This window comes from Rhinichthys klamathensis, unplaced genomic scaffold, assembly GCF_029890125.1.
Source record: "Rhinichthys klamathensis goyatoka isolate OS25496 unplaced genomic scaffold, OSU_Roscu_1.1 h1tg000059l_1, whole genome shotgun sequence".
NCBI lineage: Eukaryota > Metazoa > Chordata > Actinopteri > Cypriniformes > Leuciscidae > Rhinichthys > Rhinichthys klamathensis.
Window position 1 is genome coordinate 8,395,153 of NW_026606604.1, and position 16,409 is coordinate 8,411,561.

General features: G+C 39.7%; 1 protein-coding gene across 1 annotated transcript in view; it reads right to left on the reverse strand.

The window, feature by feature from the left end:
• Positions 1-6,343, reverse strand: part of LOC130084082 (matrix metalloproteinase-16-like) — a 62,853-nt gene extending 56,510 nt beyond the window's left edge. The window contains exon 1 of the mRNA XM_056249247.1: positions 5,860-6,343. Within this exon, the coding sequence (XP_056105222.1) occupies positions 5,860-5,970 (111 nt within the window). The 5' untranslated portion in view covers positions 5,971-6,343. The remainder of the gene's footprint in view (positions 1-5,859) is intronic.
• Between the last annotated feature and the right edge of the window lie 10,066 nt (positions 6,344-16,409).

Here is a 16,409-nt window from a genome sequence, read left to right on the forward strand (position 1 = left end):
TGCTTACATGATGGAATATCATACATGTCGCAAGTTATTTGGCAAAACGACATGTAACCAAATGATAGATTATTTTGGCTAGAAGTGGGTTACTCATAGCATAACCTAGACGGTGAAATGACGGCTATTGCTAGCTGGGTTTCTTCATGTCTTATGTTTTGACTTTTTAAATGATTAATTAAGCATGGATTAGATGTTAACATTGTGGCTTTTGCTTCCATTATATTCGTCACACTTGAAATGGAAGGTCAAGTTCAGTTCAGTGCATTGAGGAAAACAGTTTTTCACACATTGTGCTCCTGTTGTACAGCACATTTTTTGGCAAATGTAGTAAATCATTCGGGTATTCCACACATACAGAACCTCATGAAATCTAAAAGAACATATTTCTCCCAAAAAAATATAAAGAAAATATCGTATTATATATTACATTTATTTGACAGTATCATTGGTATTATGTTATTTTCAATATACATTACACTGTAAAACGTCAATGGTTTTGAATGATTTTGTCCAGTCAAAAAAATCTGATTTAATATGACTGAATTAACCTGACTACCTTCGGTTACTCCAACAAAAGTCATTTTCAAGGGTCAGCTCATGTCGAAATACCACATTGTTAGCTTTTACAGTGGCTGTGCTATGTAGAAGTCATCATTGAGCTGCAAGAACATTTTTTCCAGGTTCCTACGGTGTCAATAGAAAACCCCAAACATCTCAAGAGGGCCGATAGTGTCATGCGCGTCTGTTCAACACCAGCAATCACCCATGCCATTAAAGATTGAAGAGCAACAGTCTCTTTCAGCACACAAACATTACGCCAAGGAAAACAGCAAGGGACGGTGTGAGTGAGACAGAAAAGAAAGAAAATAACGTCCGGGGAGAAAGAAAGCTAGAAATAGGCATTGCATACAGACAGAATCGCGCGTTAGGTTTGCGACTGTGTTTGGGTTGGTGCGCTTTAGTTCTCACAGGATTCTGACAGATAAACAGACGGATGTGTCGTCCCCTCCACAGCGAAAATCTGCTCGCAGTATAGAGCCAAACTGACATCAGAGAGACCATGTGTGAACGCAACATGCTACATGAAACAGAGCACTATACGATCTTTCCTGGAAATACACATGATGACACAATGTAATAGAAAGCATGCATGCATTGATGCATACACAAACATGCAAACACATACAGAAGGAACAACTGTTAACAAATATAAGAGCAACAATCTACTCATGTCCACAGTAGGCCTCAAGACTCACAAACACTGCAAATGTATAAACACACAGATAGAAGGATGAAGGGAACGATCTAATGAACATTTGAGCTTCTGTTCATTCATGAGCCATCAAAAGAGACTTTAATGTTGCACTCGGGAACAAAACCGACCAAGTCAAATGGCTCCGTTATTCAAAGGGTTCTTGTGATCGGATCCGTCGGGCAGTGAGATAGACAGAACTGGACCTGTGCAGTCGGGTAACCTCAAGCCCTCTAGTACACATATACAGTTAAAGCGAATGGCTTATGGGATGAGTTGCGCATTGTGCATTCTCTTTGAAGCTGTGTGTTGCGTTGAGAGCTGAGCATGAGAGAATATGTGAGTGTATTATATGTGCAAGTGGCTTGTATGAGTGTGACAAAATCCAAAGCGTGGCTCGGAATAATGTGATACACAGATTATCTAAATATAGACCTATAATCTGACATATTTAACCCAAAACACTGGCATACTATTAGAGCTAGGTGATATTTTGAATACTTTGTAAATGTCTGAGTGAGATGTGTTAGTTGTCAGAATGATGAGAGTGTTCACTTTTTTTATTGAACTTCGCATATTGTTCAACCCCAATGTATAATTATGGCTGGGTGATATATAGAATATTTATGAAATGTTTGAGATGACAATCTTTCCTTGTCTTATGACTCTCAAGTATGAGAGGTTTAAAACAGTTTTAGTAGCATCTTTGATTTTTCAAAGTAGCATCAGAGTTTGTTCAATTCATCTATATGAATCAGAATCAATTAAGCTCTGATTCTCTGATCATCACTCAAAAATGTTCATGAAAGTCTCCACAAAATATTTTTTATCCCCAAAACACTGGCATACAATTAGAGCTAGGCAATATAATACATATTTACAAAATATTTTATTTGATTCAATTTATCTATGTGAATCAGTTCAAATCAGTAACTTGTTTGTGTTATCTTGTCACTCAAGAACGTTAATGGAAGTCCCAGCATAGTGTTTTTCACATATTAAAATGTTTCAGTAAAATATTTGTAGGTAAATATCGCAGTTTATTGGGATGTGATGTTATGTTGATCCATATCAATGAAAAATGTTACATCTTATTTAATAATATTTTAGCAGATTTAGGTTTTAATCATTTAAAAATAAAAAACAAGGTATTTAGTGCAGTGTTAATTCTTGCATTGATTTATTTTTTGCAGATTTGGTAAAAAAAAAGATTGATCACTTTTGGGTCATTTCAGAGCAAATACATAGTGTTATATATATACTGAATATCATTAAAAGCCCTAAAATCACCCAGCCCTATACATCCAGTGCATATGCATGTGTATTTTGGGGGTGAATCACTGTGGCCATGGCGGCAGAAATAACATTTCACTCTTGTTTTAACGTAACATTAGCAAAATGAAAGACACTGCGATAGAAAGTTGGAGGCTGAACTCTATCTGAACTCTATTCACACACACATCATGTTAAACGAAATGACAAACATCATCCAAACATGTCATTCTGCAGAGAATACGGCTTTGTTGGAGAGGTGTGACAGAGCGTTATCTGTTCACAGTGACGCTTTTTTGTAGACTGACAGCTCTGGCGCTATTTTACAGCTTTTTCGTAAGACATGATGACTTAAATCTATACAATGAACGGAATAACGCCCCATAATCTAAACGATTTATATTAATACAGCTTTTTCCATTTAATAAATCTTTCTTTTTAATTAAAAAATAAATCAGTTGTGTCCCCGAGAGATAATTTCTCCGCTGGTTCTGGGAGGCCATTCTTCAACTGAAAGCCTCGTAAAGACCTCCAGAGAGCAATACGTATGGAGAGCGCGAGAACTGCCAAGAAAAGATTACATGTCCATTGTCAGCTCTTAATAATTTGGCTTTCTGAAAGACCAAATAGTTTGCCAATGGTTTCTTTTATAACACACCTCACTGCGTTTGCTGCACACTAGTTAAATCCCTCTTTTGTCTGTCTGTCACACTATTAATAATGTCTCTCTCCAAAACACACACACACACAGAGACCAAAAGCGAGCAAGCATGAGAGAGAGAGAGACCTTTTCTACTGTACTGGGAGTGTGTGCATTGTACATTTGAATAGATATCGAACCATAACACAATAAAACTAGTTAAATGTGTCTGGTAAAACAGTGTTAATGGTGTGGAACACAAGCAGGCAGGGATTTGAAGTGATGCAGTTGCCCAGTGACCAATCAGCTCCTGACCTCAGTCCCACAGAGACGGTCAGAATGTCAGCCGACCGCTGCCCCGCCATCAAAACCTGGACAGATTTAGGTTAAACTCTGGCTAACGCACAGATCCGTCATTTAGAAAGACAGAGACTCATCTTACCCCTGTATTTTTGTGTGCGCACAGGAAGCTACCAATATAAACCTCTGCCACTGCCACACCAGCAGACCATACAAAGCCAAACCGCGCCAATAAACTTAATGTTTTTACATCAGCGTCCGTTTATAACATCAGACAAGTGGAAAATGCATTCTGTCTGTCTGCTCTATGTTCTTTTACCCTGGCAGATTAAATGTTTGAATCACACAAGGCTTTCTTAAAGGGATAGTTCACCTAAGAATGAAAGCTCTGTCATCATTTACTCACCCTAATGTCATTCCAAACTGGTATGAGTCTGCAGAACACAAAAAAACATATAATTTGAAGAATGTTGGGGTCCAAGCAACATTGGACCCCATTGACTTTAATTGTATGAGACATTTGTGTGTGTTCTGCAAGAGAACAAAAGTCATACGGGCTTGGAATTACATGAGGGTGAGTAAATGATGGCAGAATTTTCATTTTTGAGTGAACTATCAATTACTCTCTTAAAAATAAAGGTTCGGAAAGGTTTTTTTTTAAGGATGCCATATAAGAACCATTCAGGTTCCCAAAAGAACCTAGCTTGAAGAGCCTTTTAATAATCTGAAGAACACTTTTTCACTATACTCTTAAAAAAAATCAAAGATTCTTTATTGGCATCAATGGTTCCATGAAGAACCTGTAACATTCATGGAACCTATCCACTGCACAAAAGGTGCTTTATATATATAAGAAAAACATGGTTATTTTAAGAACTGTTCACTGAAAGGTTCTTTGGGAAACCAAAAAATGGTTCTTCTATGGCATCGCTGTGAAAACCCCTTTTAGAACCTTTCATTTTAAGAGTGAAGATCTTTTTATGGATGTTAAAGGTTCTCCGTGGAACCATAGATGGCCATTAAAGAAACTTTATTTCCAAGAAGAAATCAAAGTCAGTCCAGTCAAGAAGTTTGTATCAAGTTGATTCGATTTATATAATCTGATTTCCACTTCGCTTCTCATTGAGTTCTCTCAAAATTCTAATTTATGACTGGGTGCTTAAATACATGGTGACTGGAGACTTCAAAGTACACGGTACTGTAAAATCTTACAGAATTGCTGCTGTCCTGAGAAAGCCTCTAATCTCAAAGGGTCTAAAATAGCAATCTTCTAAGAGACAGAAAGAACACCAGTTGTCAGAATGAAAATTTAAGGCGTCTCAAGCTATTGTTTGCTTTCCCGCAGATTTTAGGCTCCTTAAAGACATAAAGGGCATCTGACACAACTGTCAAGCTCATAAACAGGCGGTCTGCCTCTGCAACACCATCCAGCGCTTGAGTCATTATAAACTATGGAGAAAAACTTTGCCCTGAACACACTTCACTACTCCAAACAACACAAACAGCTGTCTCATTTGAGCATAACTTCTGACCGACTGTAAATTCACAGCAGACTTTTATAATGTTGGCACGTTTCAAAGGTGAAAGCTTTCTTTGCTGCGTTTCTAATAAAAATGAAAAGTTGAACTGTAACAGCATGTTTACCGTTACAATATTTAGGCTGTAATGACAGGTTGACTTCTTTCGGTTACTGGCCGGATATCAAGTCATGTCGAGTTGATTTATTCCGCCCTTTCGTGAATCAGATTGTGCCAATAGAACAAACCTCAATGTATGTGTGTGTGTGTGTTTGTGTGTCCAGAGTAGCAGGAAAAGAGAATATACAAGCTTCTGGACTGGAATTATGGAAGTGTGCCACACAATAAGGCAGAGGTGCAACTAAACAAGCACTTCTCTATGTTTTTGAATACATTAACAATTAGATTGAGAATAGCCTATATGAAATGCATTACAAAAGTGTATGCTTCAAGACATAAATTGCATGCTGGTTTTAATTACTAAGCAATTGCACTGTAACACGAACACTAATTCAGACTGTGACCCCTTATTGTCACAAATGCTTGATACATTATTTAACATAGGCTACTTAAGATGTTTACATTAAGTTATGTAGCCTATAAATCCTACACCTGCGGTCTTGTAGTAGTATTATAGTAAACATTCACCAACAAGTCTCGGAAATAACAAGACAATCCATTCCTGCTGCGTTCATAGGCTAGTGTTGTTATCATTTAATAAACTTTGAATTGGGGAGATTAACGTGCGAAGCGTGAATTTCATAGAAGTTTTCATGCAAAATTCTCAGTTCAGCGCAGGGTTTGTTATGAACATAGAGATGTGAAGGACATCGGCATCATCATCATCATCATCATCTCCTGTGTGGATCTCTTACCTCCACACTGAATTGCTGCTCCTCACCGTCCACAGCACATAAAATCCACAGCAAGAACTGCGCGCACAAGCAATTCAACCCTCTTCTATTATTCAGTGTTAACAAAACCATAATGACCCGTATTTAATCGTTTTGGCTGCTTGCTTTTATTAATAGTCAATAATAAAAAAAAATCAAAGAACAAAAGAAGGAATAATTCCCTCTGGTCTCAGTGGGTTGGAAACATTAGAGGCAGGCAAACAGTCGTCACGTCGAGAGATATAATAATAATAATATCATATCACTCCGGGAGGCTCTGCTGATCGCGTTGTTTGCTCCTTTAGAGTTCGTCTCGTCTTTGTCTCCCGGAGGCGCAGATGTGATGATGATGATGCTCAGATAAGTCACATTTAGTTGTGCTGCTCCTCTTCTGCTCAGCGCGATGGACTGCGAGTTTTCAACCATACCTCTCCCTTCTGAGCATGCGCACTGAGCTCCGCTATCAATCCCACCTCAGCGGAGAACCCACGGAGAGCAACGTCACGGAATCCTAGATCAGAAACACAACACCAAACCGGAGTAAATAACACCTACTGTAGTATAAGACTATTATGTATTATAATTGATAATAACATTTAATAATAGTTTTTATTTCATTATTCATATTTTATTATTATTATTAGCTGTAGTAGTGGTATGCTAACTAAAATTAATAATCTACATTTATTTTTGTTATCAACTTTATATGTATATTAGTTATAGAGAGAGATATTATGTATATTCTATATATGTTATATATACAGTATGTAATAAAGTTAACATAATTTATTCTTTATCCTTTTGTGTTTACAAGACATCTTGGCTACCCTTTCTTGGATGCCTTTTAACATGCAGTGTACCGTTCATGTCCACTAGAGGGCGTTTCTCTTGCTGTCTTACAGCATACAAAGAATGGGACTTCACAATTAACCCACTTTTAAGGCAATGTACAACGGGGCAAAAAGGCACACCTTAAGAAAAATGTGCTTTTCACTACTCCCATAGTGTATGATTACAGAAAAAAAAGTGTTGATTGAACATTGATGGAGCAACATATTGTGTGTGAAAATAAATCATAAAAGTAGTTTGTTTAAAAATCTTATATGAGGTGACAAGGTGGGCATTTTACCCCACACAGGGTAAAAGGCTCACAAGCATGGGGCAAAAGTCACAAAGTACTGACACAAATACTTTAGCTAAAATAATATGTTGATACTAGTTAATAAGTTGTGTTGATAAGTTCATACTTCAAAACAATCACTTAAGCAAAGTTTGTACTATTTTCTGTTTATTTTGATGCATAAAATAAGTACATTTTGTTCAATAAATATACTGTCGTTAAAATATGTTAATATAAACATATATTTAAAAAATACTGAAGTTTTTTTTTTAAAGTAAAGATTATTTACTTTACATTGTAGATGATCCCGTAATAATTTAATATAGATTTACAGTAGTAGCAATAGGCTAAACATTTTATTATATGATATGATTAAAATCATATTCTTAAACATGATGGTTTAATTATATTTATGTGATTATATCTAACGTAGATAGACACCCTTAATATATGATACCATCTGAATCTAACCATGCATGTCAACAAATGGAAAAGTCAGCCAGCTGTTTATTATCATGTTAATTATTGTGCCTTTCTCCCCAACAGCAGGGGGCGCCTTTTACCCCAGATAACACACTTTTACACATTCTTCTGATATTGAAAAACTGTTGCTTTAATTAGCTTGAAAATCATTAAGACCTTTGTCTCTAAATACATTCAATAATTTTAGCGCTTCTCATTTGCTACTTAAATCTACAACATTTTTAAATAAACGTCAAATAATGGATCAAATTAGTGCAGAATCAACTTTGTGCTGCTGTCCGCGATCACATCAAGGATCAGCCAAATTTCCACGTGCATTTTGAAAAGCGTAGCTATGTTTTGGAAAGTGTTGCGTCAAGTTTTTGTGCCATCTAGTGGTTTAGAGGAAAATAAAATAAAAGGCGCCTTTTACCCATTTTACCCCGGTGTGCCTTTAGCGCTGTTATTGTTCCCCTCCCCTCCCCTCATGTGTTACATTTATTGTTGCTCGACACAATTTATTTTAAAAAAGTGCAATGTGTCAAGTGTGTGTTCCTCTCTTACAGGGAACATTCCAAAGATATGAGTGCAAAACAAGCCCATCTCCATGTCAGTGTGAACGGTGTGAACACGTACATCAAGGGCGAAAAAGAAAATGAAATCAGATTAAATGTCGCAGATCAATGATTTTCTACTTAGAGGCGATGGGAAAAAAGCAGAGCAGCAGGGTACGGCATGGACATCTGATGAGCTTTCAATTTGCATGAGACTGCATGGAATAAGCTATTCTCTGTAAACTTGGGAATGCACCACTAACATCTGTGAAACTACAACCATTGATCTCACACGTCACTGACCGCAGGAAAGATGCCGGGCCCGGGTTTCCACTGACCAATAACAGCGTTCCACCTAAACATAGGCCTATTGGTGCTTGGTCTAAAACATGCAGGTATTATATTAAAACGTTCCAAATATACATTCCAAATAATCATAACACTTTTGCTTTGTTAGTCTGAACCTTTTTTTTTTACAGTCTATGGTCTGAACAGTAACAGTCATTTGGGTTAAGAAACTATCAGAATTGTGTTTTTGTGCTGCTTTTGATTTAGTGTTTTGCCGTCCAGTGGATAATTGCTCTGTTGATTTAGTTTTCAAATCCATAAACTCTGCCAATGACTCTCTGTTTGGATCTATGTAACCGTCACATTTCAGCCACATGAGCGGAGATCAGCCAATGAAGACGAACATGACGTGCTCATCCAATTTGGTCGTGCAAAAGGTCTTTTGAGGTAAACTGAGAACCCACCCAGCAAAGTATACCATGTTGTAAAAACATTTATCTGAAGTTGTGAAAATGTTGCCATACTGTTCTCTTACAGATGTTTTTTAACATAAGAAATACACGTTTTTATAAAGAGGTGCATTGTTTTCCTCACACACACACACACACACACACGCACACGCACACGCACACGCACACACACAGCCTGTATATTATTACAGTATTTAATATTTTAAATGAGCTTTTATCAGTTTTCATTTTATTTCAGTTTAATTTGAGTACTTTTGTCATTTTATTAGCTTTTGTTTGTTAATATTTCTGATTTATTTATTACATAATTATTCTAATTATTTCTTAAATTAATTTATTTTTATTTCAGTTTTAGTAGGCTACTTAAATACAACTTAAACGTTTTTTTTTTTTTTTTTTTTTTTTTTTAATCTAATATGTATATTCTATTTTATTTCAGCTTTATGCCAATTAACCAAAAATGATTTTGAATAGTTTTAGTTTTAGGTCAACAATAACAACACTGACAAGGACACATCACATTGTAATATGGTTTTGATTTCACCATGTTTTTAAAAAACATATAGATTACATTAAAACCTAAATAAAATATTCCAGAAACATTGTAGTTTGTTCAGTTTTTGTTTTTAAAATGTTCCACAATGTTGCCTACTTTATAACCGCAACCAATATGCAAATCTGTGGAAGCGTGTTACGCTTGCTGGGCAGTTGTGCTAAAGAAAGAGAAATGAGCTGGTGCCATAATTTCAATTCTGGCATTTATCGTTGACACGCAATAATGATGACATCCTAAACTAGAGCACTCACACATTTCAGCAACCATCTGTGCCTCTTTCTCTTTCTCTGACCATCTCTCATTCTGTTCTTGCTCGCTCTGTTTGTACTGTAGTCTCGCTCTCTCTGTCTTGCGCTGTACTTCTCAGATAGAGATTGAAGACCCTTTGATTCCTCTGTCCCAGCGCGGATTCTGTGCTGCCCCGTATAACCTTCCCTCTCAATATCACTTCTAATGTTATTACTGCATCTGCTCCTCCATTCAGAACGCTCCTCTTTGACTGCCTGGTTCAAAAACGCTCCTTCTGCTTCCTTCCCAGACCAGCCAAAAATGCTTTGAACAGGTTCAGGCTTCACATGTGTGGGTTAAGCATTTGGCCATTTCTCCTGGCGACCCATCATGCATCTCTCTCCCTCTCTCGCCATTCCTATTCTTCTTTTCTCCCATCCCTCTTTCCAGCGTAATCTCCATTTGCATTCCTTTTTCTTAGAGACATATGCATGAGGGGAAAAAAATCTAGATTTGTACTTGGACATTATAAACAGTGTCTACGGCAGTATATGCACTCTAAAAAATGCTGGGTTGTTTTAACTCAATTTTGGGTAAAATATGGACAAACCCAAACGTTGGATTAAAAATTTTATTTAAAAATGTAACCCAAACGGCTGGGTTTGTCCATATTTGACCCAAAATTGGATTAAACCAACCCAGCATTTTTTAGAGTGTGTGGTTGTTTTCTTCCTTTCCATATCCATCCATCCATCAATCCATCTCTGTTCAAAAGTTCATATTTTTGTTGTTGATTTTTTATATATAAACGATGGCAGGCAGGCTTAAGGTTTAGAAGCATGTAATTTCATCAGAGACTTATGCAGATCCAGCAATGGCACAGACTCACTGACAGTTATAAAATGCAGTCAGACCACAGGGTCAGATTGAGGTCAGACCTTACAGACTCTTCAGAAAGCCAGGCTTTAAACATCAGTGTAGAGATAATGTCCCCCTTGAAATCACAATACAGCCTCTGGTTTTAATTGGCTGAAAAAATGTCTGGGCTTTTTTTTTTTTTCATGAAAGTCTGGTTTTAAGTCCAGCTGTGGTTATAGAATGACTTTAGAGGACAGATGGAGCATAAAACAACCTAATACCAGCGAACATGTGCACAATAGCACGACAAACACGATATTTACATAACGTGATTAAACATGCAAGCAGGGTCGCACATAACATCCGGCCAATAAATCATCCGCGGTCTATAGGGTGTCTGTCATCCGTTTGTTGTAACGGGTTTGAGTGTGTTTGTGCGGGATGTATCCATGTGTCACTATGCATATGTCAGAGGGAGAGTGTGTTTTGTTGTCAAGACCGCAGACGTCAAAAGACGGATGGTCAGAGTTCCGGAAGCTGACACTGCCTCGGTCATTCTGGCGCTTGTGGACGCCGTCCAGGTTCCCGAACCATCTGTGAGGGGGCAAGATGCCCTCCTGCTGGGCTAAGTGAGGGTAATGAGACGCATTGTCCCCGGGGCCTGTCAGGTTCCTGCTGGAAGTGCCATTGTGGGTTTGGCCAAAACATCAAGTGCGTGCCATCGTTCTAAATGTTAAATGCGTAATCAGAGCTGTTGAAAACAGGACAAAGGATGACACACATTTTCCTGCAGTGGCCCAGGGGATTGCCTCTACTCTTAAAAGAAAAGGTTATATAGAACGTTTTTACGGGTTCCCATCATTTTATGGATTTTGTTTTAATTAATTTAAATTTAGTTCATTATAGAACCCCATTGAACCTTTTATTCTAAGAGTGTAAACTTCTCATCCAGTTCTAAAACACCAGTGAACTTTAATATTTGTTTTATTGGACTGAAAGCATGGCTTGTCTTGAAAAACGAAGACAATTTGACGGTCATCGTAGGAGAAGCCACACTGTAGGACTGTAAGTAAAATCTTCTGACACTGGCGGAATTTTATTGCAACTGTCATTAATTGCCTGTCTGTAAACATGTCAAACTAACAATCATATACTTCAGATTTTAGCCTAGGATCAGAGGAATATTTTAGAATTTGCAAAATTTGTCTCAGGTCGCCAAAATCGTACAGTGTGAACCCGGATTAAAGGTGCAATGTGTAATATCTGTGACTCTAGTGGCACCAAATGGTATTACAGTCTGTTTCAGAAACGTCTCTGGTTACTCACGTAACCGTAGTTCCCTGAGAGGAGGGAACGAGACATTACGTATGGGGAAATCCATTTTCCTTGAATCATGAAGTCTGATAGAATAACTCTTTTGCTTGCAAATAGCCAATGGCGGTCCCGCCATCACCTGATTGGCTGACACTGCTCAATATAGGTGACGGCGGGTGCCAAAAACCTCAGAATCTTAGCTGAACGAGAGTAAGGAGACTGAGAGTCCCTCCCACGCGGCAGGTTACGTAATGTCTCGTTCCCTCCTCTCAGGGAACTACGGTTACGTGAGTAACCAGAGACGTTCCCTTATCGAGTCGGTCTCTCGACATTACGTATGGGGAACAATAAAACCCCCGCCGCGTGGGAGAAACCCCGCCCAGCTCTCAGGAACAGACACCGGACCTGGTTGAAACATCTATTGGCACAGAGCCAACTCGGCATCTGCACCAACGAAGGCCCCTCCCATCAAGCTAAGCACGCTGAACTGAATGGAGGGAGATTGCAGCAAAGTGATTGGTGCTTAGGAAAATACTGCCGGCTATGAATACGGGCATAACAAAGGGCACAATATAGTGAACATGATAGCTATGCTAATAATAACTCGCACTGTCTGACGACTAGTCGAACCGTGGCTAGAGCGCGCGCCATCGGGGCAGTCTAGCCTAGTCCAACGACAGCTCAGCTTTCTCTCCCTGCACTGACAGACATGTGGTGCGAATGAAGGGATATTCAAGTTATAGAATCTCGCGAAGGTATTACGAGACGACCAACCTGCCGCGAAACAAATGTCTTGAATAGACATGCCTTTCGCCCACGCCCATGATGACGCCAAACTCCTAGTGGAGTGGGCGTGCACCCCTATAGGGAAACGGCTTCCCGGGAAGCATAAGCCAGCCAGTGCACAGCCTCCACTATCCAGTGAGATAGCCTCCGTTTCGACAACGCGCCGCCTCTTAGCAGACGAAGAGCTGCTCTGAAGTTCGAAACTGGCTAGTTCTGTTCACATAAGCACGCAGGGCACGCATGGGGCACAAAGCGTACTTCTGAGACTCTGAAACACTGACCTCATCCGGGCAAAATGCTGGAATTGTAACCACCTGGGCTCTGATGAATATACGCAGTAGATAATAGCCCCATAATAGCATAGCACCTCAGTAAACAACAAACACATAGCCGTAGCTACAACTGTGAGTAGACGAGTTAGCACAGAATAGCCAGTTGCACTGAAGGAAACGGGGCAACATAACAGCATAGCACATGTACGTAACAGCATCGGTCGCTGTAGCGCATCCATGCATGTACATAACGCAGCATAAGTCGCCGTAGCGACAGAACTGCGTAGAGACAGAAACTGAGATGTACAGTTCGATCAGGATGGCTAGCTGCACGGAAACGGGGCAGCATTACAGCATAACACATGGTAAATTGCACATCCGTGTACGTACATACATCCAGAAACTGTGAGTATGCACGGTAGATTAAGATAGCTAGTTTTGCACTGAAAGAAACAGAGCAACAAAATAGCAACACGCGTCCTCATACGTACATAAGTGCAGTGTAGTCGCTGCAGCGACAAACTGAATATGCAGTTAGACAGGATAGCTGGTTGTTGCACTGAATGATAGAGGGCAACATAACAGCATAACACATCAGTGCACATTTTAAACATCTGTGTGTATAATGGAGCTCAAGTCGCTGAAGCGACCGAAACTGCATGAATATGCGTACACAATGGTCCATTACATTGAAGGGCAGCATAACGCTTCGATATCTACACAGATGCAACGCAAGTCGCCGTAGCGACGACTGAGACTATGCACAAGCAGATACATTTTTGTGCACAAAAAACACAGCGTCAGAGGCATAGCGACATCGACTGTGAATACGTAGTTAATCGGAATAGCCGGCTGCACTGAGGATACAGGGCAACATATAACTGCATAAATCATAGGCACATATCAACAGGGCCGTGCACAGACATTTTGAAGGCCAGTGGCTTAAACCAAAAAAGGGGGCACTATAAGGAGTTTGACTGACGACATACACGATGGTGACACCCCCACCCAGTGGATTTAGTCGACTAAAATTTAATGGGTTTAGTGTTAAATTGTAATGCATTAATTTAGAATTTCTCTAAAACGTCCAAACCCATTATATATTCCCGTAGAAAACATCTATTAACCTGATAATATTAATAATTTTTAAAGTTTGAACATGCAATACAGACACATATTTAGTACTGTGACATAAAATAATATCTTAAAATTAAAGTCTTACATACATCATTCTTTATTCTTTCAAGCAGACATATGTATTTGTATGAATTAATTAATCCTTATTAAAGCTATTAAAGAGCAGTGAATGCTTTTCTCTTTTTATTTTGTTGTTTGATTAATATTAACTAAGTGCACAGACGGCATTAGGTTTATTACGCACTGTCACTTTAAGACCGAGTGTGCAGATCCAATTGCACTGATGCACATCCGATATTCTCACAACTGTACGTTCTGTAAAGACATAACTGACTGCGTTTAAGTGAATACTTTCCAAAACGGACATTTAGACATAATGTTGTGTGTATTTGTCCATTCAGACGCGAAAGAGAGCTCAGTTCAGTCCTTGCGCGCTGCTCTGTCTATGTGCAGGGCTGCACGCGTCGGGTTGTGTGTGTGTGTGTGTGTGTGCACGCACAGAAAAAAATACAGAATAAAGGCCATTGCACACTGCGTTTTTTCGTATTCGTGATTCGTTGGCTCTGATTTGTCAAAACACCATTCAAACTCCATTCAAACTGCTGGCTACGGTTCGATTAGATTTTTACCCGATTCGATTTTTTTTAATGACGGACGAAAGTCTCGGAGGCAGTGTGCAAGTGTGATTGACATAACGTGAGGTCGTATTTATTTTTTAACGTGCGAAAATTCTGGAGCGATAACATAACGTTTTTATGGAAATCCTCTGGAGAGTTAGGGAGGGGGGCGAGGGGGGCGAGAGGGGCACCTCAGCTGATGAGGGCAGAAGGGCAGTGGCTCTAGCCACCGGGCCACCCCCCTGTGCACGGCCCTGCATATCAATGTACATAACACAGCATCAGTGGCATAGCGACATCGACTGTGAATGCGTAGTTAATCGGAATAGCCGGCTGCACTGAGGATACAGGGCAACATATAATGGCATAAATCATAGGCACATATCAATGTACATAACACAGCGTCAGTGGCATAGCGACATCGACTGTGAATGCGTAGTTAATCGGAATAGCCGGTTGCACTGAGGATACAGGGCAATATATAACGGCATAAATCATAGACGCATATCAATGTACATAACACAGCGTCAGTGGCATAGCGACATCGACTGTGAATGCGTAGTTAATCGGAATAGCCGGTTGCACTGAGGATACAGGGCAATATATAACGGCATAAATCATAGACGCATATCAATGTACAAAACACAGCATCAGTGGCATCGCGCAACAACTGTGACTACACAGTAAAAGAGTAGCCAGTTGCACTGAAGGATACAGGGCAATATATAGCGGCGTAATAGTTACACATATCAGTGCGTTGTGTGTATACAGCGTCAGTTGCATCGTACAACAATTGTGAATACGTAGTAGGCATGTGCCGGTATCAAATTTTCATGCTGCGATTAATTGATTGAGCTTTTATCACGGTATACGGTATTATCACGATATTTTAATTGCACAAGAGAAACAGACGGATTGGGGGTATCTAAAAAAAACTTGCATCACAATGTGTAATTGTGATTGTCAAAACATTAATTTTATTTTTTAGTGACAACATGTTATAATGTTTACATGGTACAGTTACTGATTTATTGCATTACCGAATACCGGCACATGTCTAATACGTAGTGATCAGAATAGCCATTTGCACTGAAGGATAGGGCAAAATATGACGGCATAGATCATAACGCATATCAGTGTGTAGTGTGCACAAACCCAGCGTCAGTTGCATCGCACGACAACTATGAATACACACTGCGTAGTAATCAGGATAGCCATTTGCACTGAATGACACAGGGCAATATATAATGGCATAAATCATTACACATAACAGTGTGGTGTCTACGTAACACAGCTTCAGTTGCATCGCGCAACAAATGTGAATACACACTGTGCAGTAATCAGAATCGCCATTGCACTGAAGGACACAGGGCAATATATAATGGCATAAATCCTTACACATAACAGTGTGGTGAGTACGTAACACAGCGTCAGTTGCATCGCGCTACAACTGTGAACACGTACTTGCAGTAATCAGAATCGCCATCGCACTGAAGGATGCAGGGCAATGAATGCTGCGGCGGGGGCTGGGCGCCAGCCACCGGGGAAGCATTGACTGCTATATGAAATGGTATAGCTCGTCCGCGGCATCATGCACGGGGACATAGATAGCCATCTCCTCGGGTTTCCCCGAGCTTCTGCTCTGGGATGCGTCTCCCGGGGGAGAGGCTTCGCCTATGAGGCGGGTAATAATGTTGGGGAGAGAAGCTCTTTGCTGAGACATCTAATGTACCTTGTTATTGAAACAGAACACAGCGGTTTCAGAAACAACACATTCTCGTCTAACTCTGGGCGGGAAAACGCTCTCTTCGCACGGGTCCGACGAACACGTCCCGCGCTCTTTCCTCCCTGACACGCACATCAGGAGCGC